The sequence below is a fragment of the Siniperca chuatsi genome, linkage group LG8, assembly GCF_020085105.1.
Source record: "Siniperca chuatsi isolate FFG_IHB_CAS linkage group LG8, ASM2008510v1, whole genome shotgun sequence".
NCBI classification, from domain to species: Eukaryota; Metazoa; Chordata; class Actinopteri; order Centrarchiformes; family Sinipercidae; genus Siniperca; species Siniperca chuatsi.
This window is the reverse complement of record NC_058049.1, coordinates 23055183-23079891: the sequence shown is the minus strand read 5'-3', so window position 1 is coordinate 23079891 and position 24709 is coordinate 23055183. Positions and strand designations below refer to the sequence as shown.

At 41.9% G+C, this 24709-nt stretch overlaps 1 protein-coding gene across 3 annotated transcripts in view; it reads right to left on the bottom strand.

Annotated features, from left to right (window-relative positions):
• Positions 1–18426, bottom strand: part of psd2 (pleckstrin and Sec7 domain containing 2) — a 34136-nt gene extending 15710 nt beyond the window's left edge. Inside the window, exons 1-3 of one of the 3 annotated variants that reach the window (XM_044204294.1) lie at positions 17731–18426; positions 9221–9751; positions 7359–8108 (exon numbers count right to left, since the gene is read on the bottom strand). In XM_044204294.1, coding sequence (XP_044060229.1) covers positions 7359–8108; positions 9221–9705 — 1235 coding nt within the window. In that variant the 5' untranslated portion in view covers positions 9706–9751; positions 17731–18426. Of the gene's footprint in view, positions 1–7358; positions 8109–9220; positions 9752–15904; positions 16038–17730 lie in introns of those variants that run through there. The other 2 variants (XM_044204293.1, XM_044204291.1) reach the window with 2 other exon arrangements.
• Positions 18427–24709: the final 6283 nt, after the last annotated feature.

Genomic DNA, 24709 nt, shown 5'->3' with positions numbered 1-24709 from the left:
CCGTGACCTCAGTTACCAATGAACTCATTACAGAAAAAAAGCCACACAACTAGATGGCTCACCTCTATGCATAGCACTGGGTCTGGAACCAAACTCCTGAGGGGCTGGCTTGGTTTCATCAGATCGTGACCTTGGCAGTCAAATGTGAAGCAGTCGGGATGAGAGTCTGCACCTCCACGTCTGAGGCCATGGTTCTCTGCCATAAAACGGTGGATTGCTCCCTCCAGGATGCCTCCTGGGCTCCTTCCTTTGGAGGTTTTCAGGGCACATCTAACTGGTAGGAGACCCCAGGGTAGGCCCAGAACATGCTGGAGAGATGATATATCTCATTTGGCTTGAGAACGCCTCGGGAGCCCCCCGAAGGAGCTGGAAAATGTTGCTGGGGAGAGGGACTTCTAGACTACCTTGTTTAGCGTGCTGCCACCACAACCCAGCTCCGGATAAGCGGCAGAAAATGGATGTAGGGTACCTTAAAATGGCTTTTAGAACTTAAACAATAATAGGTAAATCCCTAATTGATTTATCTAATTTGTGGATTTACAAGACACACTAGAATTGGTGTTGGAATTTAGCCATTGCAGCTGTCTGTACCTAAGAAAACTTCCATATCAGACTAATATCAGTATAGACTGACCCAAAATAAATACTCATATCAAATATAACACTAAAAGTAAAAATGAAATTAAATATGCAATTGCATTACTGTTATACCAGCCAAAAAACTTTTACTTATAAACAGATAACAGTAATCTCATGAAATGCAATCAGTACTTTACAGACCTGGGCACAGTATTGTGGTATGGTGTGTTTTCTGTCTCCCTCTGTCTATTTCTTGCACACTCATAAACACACACACACACACACACACAAGACCCAAAAAACACCTACTCAACGTCAGACAATGGACAATGGTGACCTCTTTCGGCTGGGTGAGACTAATTGTGGTCAGGTGTGGGATTGTGTTTGGTGAAACACTGAACAGCATCAGCAACAGATTCAAAGAGGAGAACAGAAAATGTAAAAAAAAAAAAAAAGACACAAAAGTTTTGTAGAGTCTGGCTCGACTTCCACTCAACACATACAGGAAGTGTTGACAGGCGCCTCAGAGGAGAGAAACCTGTGGTAAGAAGAACCTCATTCAGGCAAAACAGTCAGTGGTACTGTAAGACTGTGGGATGTGTCATAAAACATAGAGTCAAGCTATAAATAGACAGGGATAAATCTGTTGGTGCTGAAATGATTCAGTTAGTGTTTGTGCCTGTGGTGAGAGGGTGAAAGAGAGAATTTGTATGTATTACTGCTTGTGTTGCAAAAGTGTGTACTCATATATTTATGTCTATGTGTGTAACTGTATGTGTGTGTGTCTATATCACTGCCTGACTGAGAGCCAGGAAAGGATAATCTGCAGGATGTTTCAGCAGCGCTATAGAACCACACTAAGGGTTTTATTCCCAAAGTGACATCCTGAAAGATGTGTGTGTGTGTAAGTGAGAAACAGAAAGTGGGAAAGATTCAGAGTGTGAACGATAGATATGAAAGCTCCTGCATCTGTGTCATGAGCGAGAATTAGGGTGTACGAGTATTATGCACATTTTTGTTTACGCATGCATGCAGCTGGCCCATGTGTCTTTTATGTGTGTGTGCGCGTTTCTGCACTTGACAGTGTATATTAAAGAGATTAGTCCACACGGCAGAGCTGCTTCTCTGATATGGAAACAACTGCGCCTGGCTTTTATCTGCTCTGCTTGGGCTTAGATCTGGTAGGCTCGCAAGCTAGGGGGAGGAACACACACTCACAGCGTATTTCCCACACAGATACACATAGAAACACATGCATGCATGCAAATATGCAGCCAGAGATACTGCACACATGTACATGAGTAAAAAGCATGCACTTCCCATGCCATGACTTTTGAATATTAGTTTGTGCTTTGATGTGACTGTGCATAGATGTCTAAAATGGCATATACATGTCAGTCTCATTCCTTTCTCTTAAGCATTTTTCTGTATGTGTTTGTTTGTGTGCATGGATACTACACCACAGGTTGCATAATCACATAAGCATTATTCAGCTAGTTGCCTCTGCTGGGTAGATCTAGCTGGCTATGTACAGTAGAAAGCTGCCAGACAGACAGACAGAGAGTGTGTTTTCATGACGATTTCAGCAGCCGCTATGGATTAAGGTTGAGCTTCACCCTCAATGGCGGTTCCCACAGGGCACAAAGGGACACAACTGTTAAAGTAACAGATTGATTGACAAACTAACCAAATGACCAAATGTGATTGACAGTCTCATCTAAAATACAATCTGATTGACTGACAGACAGGCTGACAAACTACATGATGTACAGACTGAAATGCTTCAGAACTAACAAGCAGGTTTATTGACTAAGACACTGGCACAATGCTATCACTGACTGCTTGAAAGAAACCCTTCACTTCTTATTTCCATGTGTTGATTGGCTTGTCTACAACATCTGCAATACTTGCCAATGTTTTCTATATCCCTGTGGCCAGCTGCCTACTTTACTTGTTTCATCCACTGATGTCAGAATAATCAGCAGTAGCAGGAAGAGGATCTACAGGGAGAGTTTTGGTGAGGTAAGATTAGGTTTCTTCTCTCCGCCTGAGGCATCATCAAAGCTCTGTCTGTTATGGAAGTTGAAGCCTCAAGTCTGTATGCACTAGGGTTGTCAAAAACATTGATGCAAGGTTTGAAAGCCATCTGAATCAATTTAAATATTTTGATTAGATGAAAATCAATGAGTCAATGATGTTTCTTTTCATCGATGCACTACATAATCACAACTGTTTATACAGCTAAAGAATCTGTAAAATAAGATCACATAAGAATGGTCATGGTAAGAATAACTGAAGTAAGACATGGAGTATTATGGTTTCAGTTGCATTCATGAATGGCATGTTAGACATATGTACAACTGATTTATGACTCTCTAAACAGAGTTTCTGCACCATTTTGAGACACATATGGTGATCCAACTGCTTTATGCTGCATGCCAATGTTTTCCTGAAAAGACATACTACTCTCTGTCTCTTCCACTGTTTTGTCATTTACATAAACTCTGTATCACACTCTTGCTGTGTAGCTGTGTGTCTTGCAAGCAAACCATCTTTGTTCATAGACTCTAATGTATCTGTGCATTTTGTAGATGAATGACTTGTAACACAGTTTTTAGCCACACTAGCAATGTGGCTCTAGAGATGGCAATGTCAGTGTTTTGGTCCACCTCTTTGATTAAGACTGAAATATCTCAACAACTATTGGATGGATTGCCATGGAATTTGGTACAGACATTAAAGTTTGTCCAGAGGATGAATCACAATGATTTTGGTGATCCCCTGACTTTACCTCTAGAGCCACCATGAGGTCCATATTTGTGGTTGCATCCCCTCAGGATAAATTGTAATAACTTTAGTGATCCCCTGACTAATCCTCTAGCACCATCATCAGGTCAAAATTTAAATTTGTCCAATACTTTGGTTTATGACTAAATACCAGCAAAACTAATGACTTTACCATCCACCTCAGCTGTACTCAGCAAAAATGATAACAGTCATACCTGCTAAACATCAGCATGTTAGCATTCTCATTGTGAGCATGTTAGCATGCTGACTTTAGCATATACCTCAAAGCACTGCTATGCATAAGTACAGCCTCACAAAGTTGCTAGCATGGTTTTCCATTGTTTAGTCAGGCTATGCTCTGTAGCATGTGAATGGGAGTATGATTTGAGTAGGTCTATTAGCAAACTCTGTAAACAGCGTACTCAAAATATAGTCAAGGGTCATAGCCAACAACAAAGTCAACAAGTGATACCTGGGAAATGCAGTATAAAAACACCACAGAAACACTATTTTATAGGAAAAAAATCTGAACATTCTTTTAAAATCTAGATGACCGGCAAACACATGGACTGACTGACCCATAAAACAACAAAATGTCTGCCAAGTTGACTGACTGGTTTATTAACTTGCTATTTTTTATCCATTGCTTTGCAGCTGCTCTGCCCTGCAGTGAAAAAGACTAGTTGTCCATGACGCCTGAAGTGCCAAAATGTGTAACTGTGCCAATTCTGTGGCTACCCACCGGGAAGAATGGAGGCAGGGAGAGGAGAGGAATGAAAGATAAGAAGCAGCAGCAGGAGAGCACTGTAGGGGAAATGGAAGAGTAGGTGATGCAAAGAAGAAAGGAGAATGGCGGGTGGGGGGTTGAGATAAACTGAGATAAGATGTATTAAGTGGAGAACTGAATACAGAGGCAGGAGGTGAGATGGAGCAAACAAAAAGATGGAGTGACTGAGTGAAGGAGAGAGAAGAAGAAAAGAAACTGGGGAAATAAATGTTTAAATGGACAAGATAATGTATGTAGAAGCCTTTATATCCTGTATTAATAATTGTTTTGCTTTGAGACATACATTTTTACAGATGTTGTGAATCACAAAAAGCTTTTAAGATGTGAATTTTAAAATTATAATAGCCTGTCTGTCTATTCGCTGAGTTGTGCGGGGGGGAAAACTTCCACCGGTGATGTGGTGTTTTCATTATTAGCATTTTTAGCCATGGTACTTCAAAGCTACTTCAATTCAATTGGGCTGAAAAGCAATTCTGTTAAAATTATGCATGCTCCCTCTGGAGAATATTACAACAAAACAAACTCTGACTGTGCTTCAACTGTATTTTTTTGGCCTTCAGCTCTATTGACTTGCACTAGAATTGCTAATGCTTGTTACTTCTCCCTTTACTATCCTAAAAAACTGAAGTTGAATGGACATCAAGGATTTCTAGTTCATGATAAATCGGATACTGTGAGTTGTCTTTAAAACTTAAGCTATCCCTTTAAGACTGACTAGCAGATGTATCCACTCTAGAAGTGCTCAAATGTCTGGCAAGCTGGCTAGCATAGAGTAATAATCGCTCACTTACACACACACACACTAACTCAAAGACCCTGCTGGGCAGAGGAAAGCTGAAGACGATGATGTCATGACATAAACAATAGCTCATTCAGCTTGGCGCTGGTGGTCAGGAAGCAAGACCGTGCTTAAAGGACAACATCTGTAGACGGGGGGGAGAGAGAGAGAAGGGAAAGAGAAGGAGAGCCGACATCTTAAATCCTCGGTTCATCCTATAACTCATACTGAGCTGTGGAAACACCAGGACAGTTTGTGAACAAATCCCAGCAGTTAGCTGAGCTGATCTTGTCGGAGGTCTGTGCATCTATTTGACATTCCAGTAGGTTAGTAACTGAAACTGTGCAGGGGGGGGGGGGCAGTGCTGGAGAACAAGCCAAAGGGATTGTATACAGGCCAGCCAGTCAAACCTATAGCCGTAGTTCAGTTTACATGGCTTTTCCCATATGGTTCCTGTTACCACCTCCCCCTTCAGTGGCTCTGCGCTGTCTTCCTCAACCCTCTTTAGTGCTATTAAGGTAATTAAATGTAAGAAAGTAGTGTCAGCTGTTGCTGTATTCCCATAATTCCTTGGGGTCTATGCAAATGATGGACAGAGTAGATGAGTTAGAGATCATAGCGTAAAATCTCAGCATTGTCATAAATATCAGCTGGCTATCTGAGACAAGGATACTCCTGCTGTTCAGTTCATTAAGTGATCAAGTGATTCATTATACTGACAGGCACCCTGTATCTTATTTCCATACTGCTGTATAAATTTCAAGTGTTAATCTCCCATATGAAACCACCACACTAGTCCTAGAAATTCTGTTTCCATTCAAAGAAGGTCTTTTATCATGCATAAACCTTTTGTAATTTGGCAGCCCAGAGGTTATCTCTCCCTACTGTGCAAGTATGCTTTAAGCAAAATGGTTGAAGAAAGCAAATACCCCAGCCACAATCTGCAGGTCTGCTTCATGAACTTGCTGTCTGGATTTGCCAGGCTCTCAGTCGCTACCGACGGAGGAAGGAGCTGTTTCATTTGAAATGCAACAGTGCAAACAGTCCCACTGACTCCATAAAAATGTAAAAGCTCTCCTACTGCAACTTTGAATGTTTTTTCAGTACTGCCTTTTTGTTTGCTTGTTGCTGTTTAAGACTGTTGTGCAAATGTAGGGTTCATGCTGAAGTGCACAAAGCTATTCAACCATGTACAGTAACCCTTCTCTCCTTCTCCAAAGGTACAATGGATTGTATGCTGAGTAACCATGTATTTTATATGGGTTGGTTGGGTAGATTGGTAAGGATTTGTCTGTCAACAGGGTGCATGTATGGACAAATTACTTTCTTTTGAACCGCCAGACCACCACATTCATCCCCAACCAACTACCCTGCCCCCTCTATAAGGGCCCACAGCTGGGGCTCTCGCCACCTGCTGGTTAAGCCAAGGTCACAGCATATTACAGTAATTACTCTTCGGGACACAGTTAAATCTACACAAAGCTTCTATTGCCTGGCTGCAACAGGACATACACTGGAATCTGTCATCAATAATCTAAACTCAATATCTAAGGCTGTGTGTACGTCATGTTTCTTCTACATGGACAGTTTAATCATGGTGGAACAGTTGTTACTGGGCCATTGTGAAATATTTTGTTACATTTTCCTTCATGATTAACAGGAATATGTACAGTGTATTAGCATAAAAGTTTAGTCAGATTTATAGAATGAAGAATGAAGCTTGAGGCACCACCTGAATGTTATTATCTGAACAATACAGAAAGAATCACAATTGCCATCTTTCCAATATCTGTATATATATCGCGATATCTGTGGAAGTATACAGATCTGTTCATCCCAAAGAACTGCATCATGCCAAGAGCACATAATGGGGCTATCCATTTCATTTAGAGTATTTGCAGAAAAATAAAATGTGTTACATGAGTCGTAATATAAAAAAAATCCTAAGAAAGTAACATACAAATAAAATACAATAAATTATCAATTTCAATACATTGCCAAATTAATACTTGAACTCCTGTCAGTTGCTTCACCACACAACTGAGAGCAATTTACGATATTTTGATCCAAACAGGCTCTTGTTGGAAAATGGTTATATTGGTATATTGTTGGAGTTATTCATTAAAAGCCCCTATGTATAGGATTTGAACGTTTCTGGCTTTGGCGACTGCTAGTGGTAATATCAAAAAAGACACTGTGTCAGGCAGCAATGCACACTGAAAACACCCCCTCTCTCCCCCCAATGGATCCGACAAGGAAAAACAGAATAAAGGGCTGAAAGAAGGACATAAACTGCACCAATTTTCACCTGGATTGTCTATTTTATCTTCAAACAAAACTCATTCCTTCAGAATATGTTTAAGGATGCTGTAAATACAGACATATCTAAACGTAGGGGCTTAAATAACCTAAAACTGGCTTCCTTACCTGACAGAGTTAATCATGGCTCCACAACCTTCTATGGCTCCCTGGGAGTCTGTATGGTATCCATTAGGGATGGCCCAGCGTCCAGGCTGGCTCAGCACAAACTCTGATCTGCTACCTGGTATGGTGGTCCTCAGTGGGCTTCCTCCTACTCCAGCCACAGCTCCAGCTCCATGGACAGTGCTCTCCCCAGCCGTGAGATCACCACCTGTGGTGTCTGGTCCAGCTTCAGCCCCTTCTTGCTCCTGAACAGTTGCCAGCTCCAGCTCCAGGGGTTCAGGACCCTGTAACAGCGCCCTCTGTTGGATGAGCGGCGTCAGTGGTGCCTCAAAGCTGACGCAGCTGTCCGTCTCATCTGTGAGTGACAGCACGTCCAGAGAGTCCAGGCTGCTGTAGCAGGTCCCGCCCCTCAGCAGTGCAGACTCTACGATACGCTCGAACGTGGAACTGAAGCCGTCTTTGTTGTCCACCCTACCTTTCTCCCTCTCCTCCTCCAACTCCCTCTCCTCTTCCTCCTCTTCCTCCTCCTGAACATCAACCTGCTCAACAATCTGCTCAAACGCCGAGCTGAAGCTGTCCTGGTTTTCTCTCCCATCTCCCTCTTTCTGGACCTCTTCCTCCTCTTCCTCTACTTCTGTGTCGGCCTGTTCTACAGTAGTCTCAAAGTTAGAGCTGAAAGTGTCCAAGTGTGTATGAGCCTCCTCCTCACCCGCTTCATCATCGTCTTCATTCCCACCTATGCCATTTGCCAGTCTGTTTCAACATGGAGAAGGAAAAGGAAAGTGTGAAATTATCTTTAGCATATGGCACTTTCTTTGTCAAGATTGGCACACATGCAAAGCATCATTCATATTCATTGCTGAAATGATTCTTCATTCACGAGAAGTACGCACAATGGGAAAATATTTCAGCTTGAATAGCCACACTGACAATTTAGCAAGATGAAAGGTGAAAAAGCACTGTCCAATTTGCTACTTTGTGAATAGCTGGAAGCTCATCTCCACTCGTCCGCCAAACCTCCACTATTTCATCCCAAAATGAATCTATTGTAGTGTTCTGTGTTTACTGCTTATGGACAGAAATAACCCTTAAAATTTGTTTCATCAAAGAGTGATGTAAAATAGCTTAATTTATGTATATGTTATTTTTGTATCGGTATGTTAATGTATTTCTGTGCATTTCATAAAACAAGAACCACCAAAGCATAATTTTCTTACATATTATGTATTTTCTTTTATCAAAATTTTTCTCATTTAGTAAAGCACTAATTACCAGACATGTTTTCCTGCCATATTTTGAACTTTTCACCTACTGCTCTTTACTATCTTTGTTGCTTTGAAATTGGTTTATTATGTTGTACAGCTCTTTGAAAATTAGACCATTTTCTCTCTCTGTTGGTTTTCCTTTCAGCTCATTTAGTTGAGGCTTTTTGCCTATTCGTTTTGTAAAATGCAAATTAAGCTAATTATGTACCAGATAACCACACTGAGAAAACAAATTGCCATTAAAAATACTCAGCATGTAAAAGTGGCACTCTAATATGATATTACAGGATGACATGAACATGGCCTTTCCTACCACAAACGGCAGTCTTAGGTTACTATAATAAGTAAGTCTTAAGGAAGCTATGTGTGTGTTTGTGTGTGTGTGTCTGCTTGATGATTCTCATGTAAACACACAATTAAAACAAGAAAGGGTGAAAGTTGACCTGTGGATCTGAGGGGAACAGGAGTCCTGCCAGTTTAATTTTATATCATACTTTGACACCTAAAGAGCCACAGATGTAGTCTAAGATGCTCACACCCTAACAGCAAAATATATCTTGACAGAGTGCAACAGTAAAGATGACGATTTAGTGAACTAACCGCCCAGAATGTTGAGGGTGAGTTGCCTCTTCCTCTGTAGACAGTTGCATCTCTTCATTTTCCTTCCCCTCCTCTTCTTCTTTCATCCCCTCCGCCTCATGTGTTGCCCCCGTTGAGCTTACCTCCACATTTATACATCCTCCCCCTCTTGTCCCTTCACTCTCTACCTCAGCCCCTTTGTCTGTCTGTTGATCCTCATCACCAGTACCATCTACTCTCTCCTCTTTCAACTCACTCTCACCTCCCTCATCCTTTACTTCTTCCCTCCCCTCTCCTTCCCCCTGTGCCTCCCCCTGTGCCTCCTCCTCTCCTTCTTCTTGTTGTTTCCCCTCCTCTATCTCGTCCGTTACCCCGGCCCCCAGCTTGTCCTGCTCTGCTTGATTGTGTGTCTCTGTGAGCGGGTCGGTGGTGGTGGTGGCTGTATTGGGCTCCACTGGGTTCTCTGGCGGGGTGGGAGAGGGCAGAGCCTGCCCCTCCTGGGTCATGGTGCTCTTCAACTGAGGGGAGCGGCTGTCCAAACCAGGGAGGACCCTTTACAGAGAATAAGAAACAGAGACACAGAAAAGAGAGAAAAATCAGCATGAAATGAAGACAAAGTACCAAGTGAAAATGCAGAGGAGGAGAAGGCAGTGTTATAAAATGACTATGATAACTATGGCAGATACTGAAACAGTCATTTGATTATTTCTAGTCTTAATTGCGAGTCACAGAGGTCACCTTCAACAGAAGAACAGCTGTGTATATGTGAGTTGCAGTGTGTTACTAGGTGTGTATGTGTGTGTTAGAGAGAGAGAGAGATGCATATGTCTGGAACACTTTGTCCTCTGCACCAGATGATCCCAAAACAGCTCTGAAAGGAGGGCAGGAAAAGGTAGATAAAGTAGAAAGCAGAGGAATACAGGCAGGCAGGCACAGAGGGAGATTTGTTTAATAAAGCTCAACAGATCCCTGTCAAAATGATCCTGCTAGCTCATCCGCTCTCTGTCTATGTGGAGATTTCACAGCTGAATAACTAACTATCTGTTTCCATCCATCCTGCTGTGACTGTGCTTTGTGTAAATGCATGATAGTAACCTGAGATTTGAACATGTATCCTAATGTTTCACTGTTACTCTCACTTGCACTGTTGGCTGAGTAGCCGAGACCTCTATACAGCAGGTCTTCCTCTATCCTTGCTGAGGCTCAAGGGCAAATGGCAATGAGCAGCTCTTAATTACGGTTCTGCAAGCTAGTTATGTTTGAATTAATGCTGGCTGATATATCATTATTTTTGTGAAAAATAAGATTTTTTTTGTGAGTATAAAAAATTAAATGAATCCTTTTTTAGATACAATCTCTTCTCTTAGTACTGAAAGAAAATGTATCACCCGACAATTTTAAAATAATCGATTAATCCTTTAAGAATTTGTCAAGCAAAACCATACAACATTTTTTGGTTCCAGCTTCTCAAATATCTGTATGAGGATTTACTCCCTTTCTCTGTTTTATATACTTGTAAAGAGAATATCTTTGGGTTTGGGGCTTTTGGTTGGACAGAAAAAAAAGCAATTTGAAGACACTGGCTTGGGCTCTGGGAAATTGTGATGGGCATTTTTAAATATTTTCTGACTTTTTATAGAAGGAATAATTGAAAAACTAATTGACAGATTAATTGACACTGATCGTTAGTTGCAGCCCAAATTTAATGAGATGGGATATGGTTGAAATCAATGTCTTTTTACTAATAAGAATATCTTTTTGACAGTGATACATTGCACAACATGGCAAATGTATGTAAAATCAAATACATTGGTTGGTGCAGGAGTCTGCATGTCCTCCCCGTGTTACCGTGGGTTCTCTCCGGGTTCTCCGGCTTCCTCCCACCGTCCAAAGACATGCATGTGTAGGTTAATTGATAACTCTAAATTGCCCGTATTGAATGAATGTGTGAGTGAATGGTTGTCTGTCCTTGTCTGTGTCTGTGTTCGCCCTGCGACGAGTTGGCCACTGTCCAGGGTGTGCCCTGCCTAAGGCCCGAAGTCACTGGGATAGGCTCCAGTCACCCGCGACCCCCTAACGGGGACCAAGCGGTAGAAAATGGATGGATGGATGGATGGATGGTTGGTGCAGTTGCTGAAACAATTTCAACACAAGGTCCACTGGTAGCTGTTCTGGAGCTTTTGATTGAATCACACAATTTTCAAGGTCAAGAATGAACTTTCAATCTCATCTTTTAATGCAACATGCATGAACAGTCCAGAAAAATCTAAAATTGAACATCTACAACTGGGAAAACTTCATCTGCCGAGGTGGATTGTGTGATGTGATTGAAAGCTCCAGACCAGCTATTAATAGACCTTGTGGTGAGATTGTTTCGCCAACTGCTTTTTCCAAGGTCAAGAATGAACTTTCAGTCTCAATCAATTGGAATATTTTCTATTTGATTTTACATACATTTGCCATATTGTGCTAAGTATCATTATCATAAAGATATACTTACAACTATGTCACCCAACTCAATAACCAAAACTTTTGAATTATAGTCCAGGTCATGTTGTTACATATTTCCTTTTCTCAACTGGTGGTTATTTGATGTAACTGTACGGAATAACTGTACAATGTGTGGACAGTAAACAGTAAGGGTAAATAAAGTGTGTATGTATGTAGTTATTACAATTCAGTTTCATATGGTGTCAATCAAGCTGAAGTTCAAATATGATCATAATGACGCACATCTTATTAAGCACAAACATGCATTGGTGAAGCAGATGTTTGGATTCTGATATTGTTGCAGAGTGCAGCCAGGAAGCAGCCCTGTCTGCCTGATGCAGACAGAATCCTTAGCCACATCACATCTCTGCTCTGCTGAATCATCCGCAGCAGGAGACTTACAGCACAATTGCAGTAAAATATTTACAGGGATTCAAAGCTTTTCTGATGGCATGCAGATGCAGGTAAGGCAAGACCTAGTTAGGATGAAATGAACATGAACAACTCTGTGGTTTCTGAGGGGACATTTCTAGCATTTCTGCTTTATTTTGATATCAAACTGTGTAGAGAGGAAAGATTTGTGGGAGGCTAGGATGTGAGCTAAATTTGTATCTATGATGTTGCAAGCGCTTTGGCTTAGCCCCCGAACACGAGAACACCATAGGCCGACTAAATGTTTCATCAGAGCTGCAAAAAGATGATGCAAATTATGCAGAACCGAGAAAGTAAGCCAAATTGCTCCCTTATTTCAACCTTGTCGCCCAATTACAGCAAACCTTTTTTAGGACTTTATGTTGTCACCCAAATGCAATGGTAGTATTGAGTGCTCGGTCTCAATCCCTGCAGCAAATGTTATTATTGGAGCACTCAAAGCCAAGAATTAGCCAATAAACACCTCTGCTTTACACTATCATCCTCCTCGTCACATTACAGTTTGAATAAATGAAAACTGTCACTGTCACTCTGAGAAATACAAGCAGTATTAAGTTTTATAAATACAGTATAACATCAGCACTTGTGTGTTTTTTCAGAACCTAGGAGTGTCTCTCTGCTAGCGTCTTCTAATCCTTCTCACTCTGACTGCTGTTGAAAGTGTGATGATCTCAAAGGACACTCCGAATGATCCTCCAACAAATTCTTTCTGAAAACGTGATCAGTGATTGGCCTACTCATTCTTCTTTCTATTTTTTTGCGAGAAGGAGCATGGGAATCATTTGCATTATCTATTAGTCACCAGGCAGTTTGCTTCAGTTTATTCCATCTGCAGAAACATCATTCACTTCACAGTATGAATCGTACATGATTTAATAACTGCATTATGACACGTTAAGAAAGGTACATCTCAAATTTCCATCTGAGCCTGTTGGAGCTCATATTCACACATGTACTAGGCATATGCAGACAAGCACAATTTGCATCCATTTAAGCAAATACACAAAGATGCGTTTGCACATATTAACACACAGTTAAATACACAAACACACACGAACAAAACAGTGACACATGTCCATAAATGGAAACAGTGAACAGTTATGAAACCAGACATGCAAAGTGGGAATTCTCTCTCTCCCTCTCTGCGTGTCTCCAGTGTCCTGTTTTTCTCCCACTCTCTCCTCTTCATCTGTTCTACATTATGTTTTCTGCTATCTCACTGTCTAACTCTGCTCTCTCTTTTCTCTGTCTCAGCCTCTCATTTTGCAGTAATTGAGGTAAATAGGTCTTAGCCAGCAGAAAAAAGAAGACTGTGGAAGTGAGCTGCACTATGAATCTCGCTGCTGAGGAGAGAGAGCAGATGTGCTCAGACACCCCACATAGATGGATTGAGAAAACACAGCCGATGATAGAGTGTGGGGGGCTATGAGACTATGTGTGTGTGTGTGTGTGTCAGTCTTTGTGTCTCTATGTATACAATGGCTATCAGGAGAGACTTATTGCATTCCACTTTTGTCAGCAGAACACTGGGGCTCTGAGGCCTTATCAATTTCCTTTAATTGCGATCGGACCATCTGCCAATCATGTGAACAACACACAAACACACATCTGAAAACATGCCCATCCAGGCATATAAAAAACCAATCCAGTGGGGATGACGTTGGATAAAAGGCCAAGTCGTCATTAAATAGCTCTTCTCTGTCTCTTGTGCCTTTTATTTCTATCGCTATCTCTCTGCCTGTCTTTCTGTCTCACTCAGACATACACACACACTCTCTGATACACACACACAAAAACACAACACAATGCACACACATAGACACGCATCATGGCATAATTAATTGATCCCTGAGACACAGAGCCACAGTCCACTGGGAGTCTCCAGTGATAAGCATGACTGGTCTCTGTAGGCAGAAAGATGCCAAAGAAACACTACAGAGGTAATCAGACTGGATGCTTCAAAAATAAAGGAAAACACTTCCCCAGAGAGAGCAGGTCTTCCTGGACTAGGAAGCCCACCCTGCTGCTGCATTGCATCCTCAAGTTCAATATGATTCAACTTCAATTGTGTGTGATTTACATTTAAATAAAATACAATATTAACACTAATACAACCAATTCAGCTAATTTAAAAGGAGCTATAAAGTGACTGTATCTGGTTTCACGTACTGCTCCAAATATATGACTCAGCAGAAGTAGCTGATTCATATTAAATAGTATGACGACAAGGCTAGCAGTCAGGGTAACCAAGTTGGAATAATGAGTGAACACTTGCAAGTCGGAATAACAGGAGGTATTCCTGTTCTTCCCATTCTGCCGACATTGCATGAAGAACTAGACCCTCCCTGCAGGGTTAATGCCCATGCCTGTCAAACTCCATGCGTCCAATTTGTAATGCAGGCTTTCCGTTAACGTCTCCAAACCCTGATGATGTCTTGATGTTCATCAGGGCAATTTTTTTGACTTGACCAAGCTCCTCCAGAGCCACAGAAGACATTATACAACTATTTTCACAGGCCAAGTAGTCCTCTCCATTAGTCACATGACTTTCAAATATAAAATCCAGGGAGTGCCCCTTCAAGCATCAAATACATAAAAATCTAGTAACTGGAAACTTTTGTGTCTTTAAGCAGGACACTGAACGCCTTTCCTATTCAAGTGGAGTTCACCATGGCCAGATGTTATTGACGGTGACTGAATGTAACATGGCGCAGTGCAGAGGATTACCCAGGATTTCCTGAGAGTTTAACAAATGACAGAGCTACACAATAGGGAAGAAAATCATGTTGCAGGTTTTTTGACACAATATGATATATTGCAGTACTGCAATATGAAGTGATTAATTGCAGCCTTAATATTATATTATAGAAAATCATGTTCTGCATAAAGCCTTAATATATTTAATCCTTAATCTCTATCTGTCTATCTATAGCTCAGTTTTTCATAGTAAGTCTTTGAAAGCACTACTCTGCTTGCAGACACTCGTGTTGGGCATCACTGCACCACCTTTTACTGAGTTTAAGTGGTGGAACAGGCAGCCAATTGACCACTTTTATCTTGTCTGACCTCATTACGTTTGTAGTGCTGCCTGCATTCATTTTAAACAAAAAAACATTTGTGCAGGTCTTTTGTTTGTGCCGTGTGCCACCGTGAGGGTTTCTTACTGAAAGGCACCACCACAGTATTGACAAGTGGTGTAAAGGACACGGTGTTGGTGCTTCACTGCAGTCATTGACATCGAGTTGATTATCTCACCTTCTAAAAATGTAAATTATGTCATGAATTGAATAAGCAGTCCACATAGAGTCACCAAACCAGTACAGTGCAACATTTTTTTGCACCATTTTAGCTTTCACTAGAAAATCAAGAAGAGAAGAAACCAGAGAGAGAGGGAGATGAAACACAACAACAAATAGGTTTCAAACCTAGCCAAGGATATCATAATAGACACATTAACCACTAAGACCACCAGGACAACCCTCTAAATACTTTTCATAATGAGCTAATTACTAATCAAAATTAATTTATGAAGCTATCAGCTGAATACTGATGGATGAGATCTGAATACAAAGAATGAAAACCTCCTCTCGTCTTCCCTCCTCCCCTCTTCCTCTGTCTATCAGAGACATGCTCAGAAAAAACACTGCAGGATCATACTATAAATGACCTACTGACCCTGTTCATAATATACAGGCTGGGTGCTGTATGTACAGCACTGGCACTGCAGCCGACACACACACACACACACATACACACACACACACAGTGCAGAGATAGACTCACCTTTCAAAAATGCTGTTGTGTTACAAGCACAGATGCAGACGGAGAGGAAGAAAAATCATTTCCTTGTTGTTAGCCTGGGACAGGAAAGCAGGAAAATGTGGAGTTGGAAGTAGTCCAGTGTGTTTTCCTAGCCTGTCTGCCTGCCTACAAGTCACACCAGTATGACAACAGAGCCTCCAACTAGCCACACCAGCCTACTGGAGCATAACAGTCAGCCAGCTCCCCCAAATCACCCCAATATGTCACTTCTGTGCTGTCAAGGTCAACCGTCCACTCGCATTTTGTCACTCTAAACACTTACATCTAAATACATGCTCACAGTAATGTGGTGATTTATCTTGCTTTGGGCTATTTCCTTGGGCACTTCCATTTTGTCATGCAAATGTACTCTTTATTACACACACAGGCACACACACAACATGGTCTTCCTTTTGGAATTTCAGTGTTAATATAAGTATTAATGGGTTTCACATGTTTGCAATCCAAATAATATATTTTATAAACATCAACCATTTTGCCGATGAAGTCATTAGAGGGATAAAAAAGAGAAGGGCAATGAGAGAGAGAGAATCAGGAGAAGAGGAAGAGATAGATAGTTTGGTCTGCTGCTGGTGTGTCTGGATGTCTGACACCTTGAGTTCAAGATGATTACATTGGAGAGAGCTGCACTTTTGCCTGGGAGAGCCTACAGTTGTATTGGGGGACTGAATTACAATGGATCTAGACTAGACATGTAAATGTCTATAATTAAGATAATAGTGACTTTGCTTTTGGGATGAAAAATAAGTTGCTATCAAACACCTGTTTTAAAGAAGCCACCCACACCCTAGAGACAAAGATAAGTGTAGGCCAGAAGCTCTGTCTTACACAGCCAAAATATCACTATTTCTATAATATTCTTGTATATAGGCGCTCAGACTGTGCATGTGGTAGCTGATGTTGAGCTTATAGTGATCTTAAGGTTCTTTATGGTATTTTTACGTCATCTGTTGTCAGTATATAATTCATATGGGGGCTTAAGAGTATACCTTTGCTTTCAAATGTGCATAGGATAATAGGATACCCTTTAAAATAATGAGGTTACAATGTGCCTGGTTCTTTCTCCAAAGTGTCTCCCAACACACTTAAAAAGACAAAACAAACACAAAATAGACAAGGCTTATTGTCTCTCTCTCCCCCTGTCTGTCTCCCTGTGTGTGTGTGTGTGTGTGTGTGTGTGTGTGTGTATGTCTGTGTGAAAGAGAGAGGGAGAGAGTGAGAGAGCACAGCGCGAGACAGCCATGTTCTCCCAGCCTCCTCGAGCCAGTAACCATGACAACAGGATGGCTGGGAGACACGGTTCAAGCTCAATTGAGGCCGGTGTCTTTCTTTTCCTCCAAAATAGACCTTGGTCGCGTTTCAAGACCGACTTGTCCTCCTAAAAGCGGAAAGGAAACGCTTTTCTCTTTCTCTTCTCGGGGGACAGAGGGAGAGAAAAACACACACCTCCGTAAAATCCCACGGCCCGCACGGTGCATATCGTTCAGCCTATATTAGCTCCACAAACACTGCTGTCCTAATGCCTGCCGGTGCGAGTAGGCTGCAGGCTGTGTGTACATTTTGGTCACATATTAGCAAGAAAAACAGGACGCGAAACCTCAACGCAGCCTCCTGTGAAATGCTTTTGCTCGTCTCTAGGCTAAACTAAAATAGCCTACATGATATCTAAGCATGGACTACGTTATAATTGTCAGTTGAAGCGCTAACACAGCCCTACTAGCTTAAAACGGATAATACTTTAAACGTATGTCATATAGAATAACGTCGCCTAGCGTTTCTTCACTCACCGGTAAAATGCGTTCAGTTCAGGCTGAAAAGGAGAGTTTTGTGGCGGCGGTCCTCACTCCCCCTCTGTCTCTCTACATCCACACCGGGGAATAACACTGACAGACGGGCTCTTTTTTTCTCTCCACGCTGAGCGTCCTTACAGCTGCCCCCTCTCACCGGTATGCGTGTGCGACTGTTGTTCACGGCCGCCGCCGACCGACCGAAGCTCGTGGTGTAGTCTCGCGCCTCCGCGCAGGCTGGTAGGGGCACGCGGGAGGTCCAGGCGGCGGAGAGCGATTACTAAGCGGATTGATGAATGGATGGATGAACGGAGGCGTCCTCCCCGTCTCCTCCTCTCCGTGGAGCCTCTGTGTGTTTCAATGGCAGCTGAGAAAATGTAATTCCGCTCCTCGGACTGCTCGGGAGCACCATCACTCTCCTGCGGTTAATGCGCGGTGTGAACGGGACGTGTCTCGGGGGCCTGTTGATATCAGACACTGTAGCCTGCAGTGAAGATTAGCGCTGGTAGTTGAGCTGACACAAGTCTTTCTCCTCTTTGACCACTGATGATATAACTGCCCAGACCTAGAATATTTATTAAAATAGCATTGCAATCGGTTAGGCTGTAACTTTATCACAAGAACTGGATGCAGACTAGTGGCTCCCACACTGAGGTCCAGAGATGCCCAGAGGACATTGGGAGGGTTCCAGGATGTCCTCAGAAGGATGGGTTATACAACTTGACTTTTATTTATTCAGATACTAGCATTGGGAACAAATGTTGTTGGGGGGAAAACTTTGGGAATTGACCAGAAAAACAGTTCATGCAAATAATTTACAGACAGTCAAATACTCCTGTCCAAGGTCTAAAGTCCTGCAGCTGTCATATCCTGGATGTAGCATTGGTCATGCTGTAGTTTGGTTTAGATAGGAATTTGATGTCTGCAAGGGAAAACATGACCCATGAAACAGTCAATAGCCTGCTTTTTTAGACTGTTATGTTACTCAGTAAAACAAATCAAATTATGCCCAAACATGAGATAGTAAATCAGTGAACAAATGAAGGAGAACTCAGAATTACTTCAAATAAAATAAAATCAGTTACAGATGTTTGTTTCGCATTTTTAGTATGTCGTAATTCTGTGTTTTATTGTAGCAGCAATATGGTCCTGAATTTTGATTTTGACCTGCTGGTTATTGTTAGCCTGTGATGAAGATAGGCTACTGCTACAATTACTGTTAGCCAGGATAGCAGCAATAGCAATATTCCAACGATGTTACTGTTTTAGGAAACAAAGTTTTCCATCTGTCCATTCATTATCTATATTAGGCTTTCACATACTGAACATACATTTCTCTTGGTCAAATTGTTGTAAGCAATCGGAATTTGCCTTGACAGTTACTCTGCCCACAGAAGACACTCATTACTTGTGGTATTTACAGTATTTTCTACTTTGTCAGCTCCTCTTTTCTAAAGGTGCTAGTCATTCTGGAGGAGACTGTCAATACTCCTTCCTTTGTGGCGGGACTATAATTACAGCTTATCCACACAAAAAAATACCACTAATTAAACCACTGAAAAACTGACAATCAGTTATGTAGGCTAGAGAACAAAGATGAAGTGTTTCAGTGTTAGCTGACATTTTCTGAAAAATGTTGAAAAACTATATATATATATATATATATGTTGAATATGCGTGTGTTTGTGCCCACTTGCCTTTGTCAAGCTGGGGAATGGATTGGAGGTCTGATTTTTTTCCCAAGTATTAGATAGACCGAAAGAGAGTGACAAACAAGGCGTGGTTTGAAATATCTGTGATTGTGCAGTCAGAAAGCAAATGATGTCTTCTCTGAGCCTGTGATGATGCCACCATGTTTGGTCTGTTGGATGGCAGAGGATCGAACACAAAATGTTAAAATTCTTGCCCATACTGACATGAACTGCTTCATGCTACCTGCCAGCACATACTATAAATTAGACTCTGTCCACTCTGCCCTTGACAAAGCATAGAGGACATCTCTTCCACTGTACTAGCATATGCCCACCACCCATTTTTCACTCCTTTTCAACCTGCTCTTTCACGCTCACTCACATCCCACATGTAAAACCAGCATGATCAAATGAAGCCAAGAGCCAGTTTAAACCATTCATATTGTCTTACAGTACATTGCTTTGAGAGTACCTACTTACTGGTGCACGTCAAGGTCATAAACAGAAGCACAGCAGCAGTATACAATCACACATATGGCTCTGCTGCCAAAATTGCACAATGTTTTCTTCAAGGATCTTGAATAAAGCCCTTATAATGCACAGCAGTGCAAAGCTTTAATGTAATGTCTGCATGGATTGAGAACCTCAGCCTCCAATCCAGTGATCTCCAGTGATCAATAGCACATTAGAAGGAGACAGAAGAAGAGGGGAGTGGCTGAAAAGAGATAAGGAGAGAAGAGGAAGAGTGAAAAGGGGAATTAAGAAGAAGAAGAGAGAGATGCATAAGGCAAGAGTGAGGATGTGGACAGAACAAAAGAGCCTAGTGTGTGTTTGAAGACAAGGGGAGGAGAAGGTTAGAGAGGCGAGGCCCAAAGCGAGACAGGTAGAGGGGGGTTATACAAGGAGAGGAGAGAGCCAGGTGGGGAGGGGGGTTGAAGATGACAAAGAGAGTTCAGAGGATGCACAGATGACCGGAGAGAGAGTGGTGGAAATATTTTGGGGGAAACCCACTGCAGACGCAATGTCAATCCTAATTACTAATTCATTAACCTGCCCGGCTCCCTTCCCCCTCTGTAGCCATACACACACACACACACAAACGGATACACACCCACATGCACTCACTGCTCCCTGTTCTGTCCCTCCTCCGTGTCCCACGAGAGGCAGAGGGATGGATGGAGAAATGAAGAGGTGTGTCTGCAGCTAAGTGACATCTGCAGGGCCATGATGGCGGCAACGTGTTGGGAACGCTGGAAATCCCTGATGTGACAATGGGAGGGAGGGAGGGAGGGAGGGAGGCAGGGGAGAGAGGGGGAGGTAGCTGGTGAGGAGAAAAGCTAACAGCTTGCGTTTTGGTTTGTTGGGGCGGGTGGTCTCCTGTGATTGTGGACATAAGTGTGTTAATGTGCGCGGCTGTGGTGTCAGAGTATGTATGTGTGCCATGATGCATGCATTTACCTGTGTGTGTGTGTGTGTGTGTGTGTGTGTGTGTGTGTGTGTGTGTGTGTGTTTTTGATGTGCAATCACAAGGTGTGCTGGCATGAAGAGTGTGTGTGTCTGTGTGTGTGTGTGTGTGTGTGTGCATGTGTGTTAGCATATTAAATTAAAGCAGGTATCAGGGAAGATAAATCAATATGCTGATGTTGGTGTGCTCAAGTAATAACATTGTGAGTATAATCAAAGTAAGGGGGAGGTGCTAGACAGACTGATGGTGTGTGTCTTTAGCCTCTGCTGCAAGACTCCTAGCTCTTTGTGTGTGTGTGTGTGTGTGTGTGTGTGTGTGTGTAGGAGATACAGAAGTGCACACATAGATGTTAGCATCCACACAAACCAATACCTCCTGCAGCATTCCTCTGCTCACACAGACAACTCAATATGAAGATAGAGATACAAATATGCACACACAAGGACACATATTCATGCGCCCAAGTGTGCACACACACACACACACACACACACACACACACACACACACACACACACACACAGACACAAACACAGAAGAGGATGCAGTGCTGCTGACTGAGGTGGAATTAAATAGAGAAATCCTCCAAACGAGCATCGATCCACAGAGTTTACAGCGTTGGCTCCGTCTGCCATGGCAGGCCAAACAACAGGGAGCTCAGTGAGACAGCTGGGGCACACACACACACACACACACACACACAAGCAGGAGGCATTGCAGGCACACTTACACATACACATACAACACACACACTGCAGAATGTGTGTGCACATGGTGTAGGTCTTTGATTTTGATCAGAGGACTTCACAGCAGAATGTGCTTTAGAGTGTAAAAGCATATGTGCATCTCTGATATTTTATGTTAAATTAATGTGTGTGTGTGTGTGTGTGTGTGTGTGTGTGCGTGTGTGTGTGTGTGTGTGTACATACACAGATTCACTGCTGAAGATGAACACAAATGGCATGAGTTGCTTCAGAGCCTTTACAAGCTGGTTTCACTGATCGCAAATCAAACCTCCCATGACAACATTCAAGAAGTTGTTTCTTCTAAAAAATTTTAATAAACAATTTCAAGATCCTGTTTTGCAGCAATGATAAGAGATGTTTGCTAGTGCAATGTTTAAAGAAAGTAAACAGGAGTCCCAGATCAGTGTTTACTATGTATTAAGAGCAATATTTAGCAGATATATTTAGATGGAATGGAGAAAAATAGTTTGTCTCCAAGCTGATTTAAATCTAAAGCCACTGGAATCAATATTTTTATATTAACAATGAATGACATGACTATGTATTTCGTATATGAAACGGGTCCCTTGTAGTGACGAGTTTTATATAGTCTTTCAGCTGATTGTTTTGGTTTTTGGTTGCAATTTTACTGTTGTGGTTCAGATTTCAGTGAAAAAAGTCTAAAAACCCATTGTACCCATTGTTTTAGAGAGCTAAGCTAGCTGTTTCCCCCTGCTTCCAGTATTTATGCTATGCTAAGCTGCGCTAATCACCTCTTGGCTTTAGCTCAGTGTTTAACGCACAGACATGGGAGTTGTATCGATCTTCTCATCTAGCTCCCAGAAGGAAAGCAAATAAGCATATTTTCCAAAATGTCAAACTATTTCTTCAATGCTAACAGTAGATGGCTGTCAAGTTGTTAAATGCAAACCTGTGGATGTTTTAAGGTCACTAGTGCCTTCACAAAATGGACAATTTGTTTTTTAATGGTGGCAACAACTATCTACCTTGAGCTGAAGTGTGTATTCTTTTCATTTATAACATTTTGGGAAAGGGAGTGCAGCAAGAAGCAGACATTTTAGCACTGGGATGATGAAGCATCAGTAACATAATGGCCTTGTTCCATGACATTTATCTTTCTCTGGTCTTGCATGAATGTAACACATTCCTACCTTCAGTCTGGACATCATTATTTAGCTGCACAGCTATGTGTTGGACTCCAGTGATTCCCTTGACTACCTCATCAGCATTCATTACCACTGAAGAGGAGGGGGACACGGCCTGTCAGCACTTGTGTGTGTGTGTGTGTGCGGAAACGTGTCAGTATGTGTGTGTGGCTCTCATCTGGGTCATTATATCCACAGGCATGAAAAAGCAGGTTACAATGACACACATCCCTCCGTGTGACAGAGGCAAAAATAGAGAGGGGGAGGGTCTTCATTTGAGCATCAGTCACTTCCACCTGTGACCACTTGTCCTTAACACTGAGCTGGAATGTAAAGGTGACAGAAGAGGTACTCTGTCTATCTATCTGGAGATGGAAGTGGCGATGAAGAATTGATTGCCACCAGACCAGATACGCAGATTCCACAGAAATTCAGAAAAATGTACAGATGCAAACATCTTGAAGAGATACATGTTTTTTTTTATGGAGAAACCCATTTTCTGTTTATTTGTGTTCGTGTGTGTGTGTGCGTGTGTGAGATTAGAGTGTGAGAGAAAGAAGAAACACTGGCGACCTTGTCAACATGGTGACAGAATGTGCCGTGTGTTTTAGAGACACTGTGTGTGTGCAGCGTGTGTGTGTGTGTGTGTGTGTGTGTGTGTGTCAACTATGAGTCTGCTGGGCAGCCAGGTCAACAGACAGACCAGTCACCATAGCAACAGTGCCACACTCTGCCCCTCTGTGCCAAGCTGTAAATATGGAAGTCATATAGGAAAATGGAAGATACAAGTTTTCTTTCACTCGCTCAAATTTGCTTCAAATTAGTTTTCTCTCTCTGGTGCATGACCCTTTGTCTGGCCCCATAGCGCTCACTAGTCTAATTGGTGTCAGTGGAAATGACACTCAAAAAACTCACATAAAGAAACATCAGCGGCTTCTGCATAAACAGTATTGTGTATTTTGTGTTTTCCCTTCACTTTACATCTCAGACAGATGCTCTCAGCTGCTATTTAAATGTGACAATTTCTACAGCTTTGTTTGCATTCCTCTTTTTGCCTGGTGGGCACAGCTACCAGCCAACAAGCTAGATTTAGGCTAGTGTTGCATACTAGCTGCAAAAAAGAATATTTCTACTTATAGTAATGGCATTTCCAATTTACATCAATGCATTTGCTTCATTATATCCAATATTTTTCTAAATTGTGTATCAGGAACACATCAGACCAAACATCTGCAACTTAAAGCTGCACTAATCAATATTTTTATATCAAAAATGGATCAAATGATGTGTAATATGAAACGGGTCGCTTGTAGTGATGAACCCACAGAGAATTATCACCTAATTCTGCAGTTCATCTCAGCTTTTAAGCATCTTTCAGCTCGTGGTTTTGGTTTTTAGGGCCTACAACTGTTTTGGTTCCCTCTCAGTACTCCTGTCAAGTGTGTTTTCAGCCACAAGAGGCAGCTGTTTTTAGCTAAAAAGCTCTAAAAACCCACTGTACGCTACCTGCACAGCACCAAACAGCAGACAGACAAAGTTAGCAACTAGCAGGTGAACACAGTGGAGCATTTAGCAGCTAAAGAGCCAGATATTTCCCTCAGGAGAAGTTGGAAACCAAAACAGAGTTTAAAGTAGAGTGAATAATTGGACTTTTGCCAGTTGGCCAGAAACACAACTCTCTGGATGTATAAATAAGTGGTTGTTTTCTAACATATTCACCAGAATAATTTTATATTTCTTTATATTTTATTTAATTTTATATTTTTTTATATTTTAAATTTCTTTACAGCTTGTTTCACTACCCCCAAATAGCCAGAAAAGTCAATTCATGCTGCTTTAACTAACATAGGTTGCTCCTTCCCTCATGTAACCAGTGAAGCAGCTCCCTTGATGATACCCGCACACAACAGGATTCAGAAATGTCACCTCAGT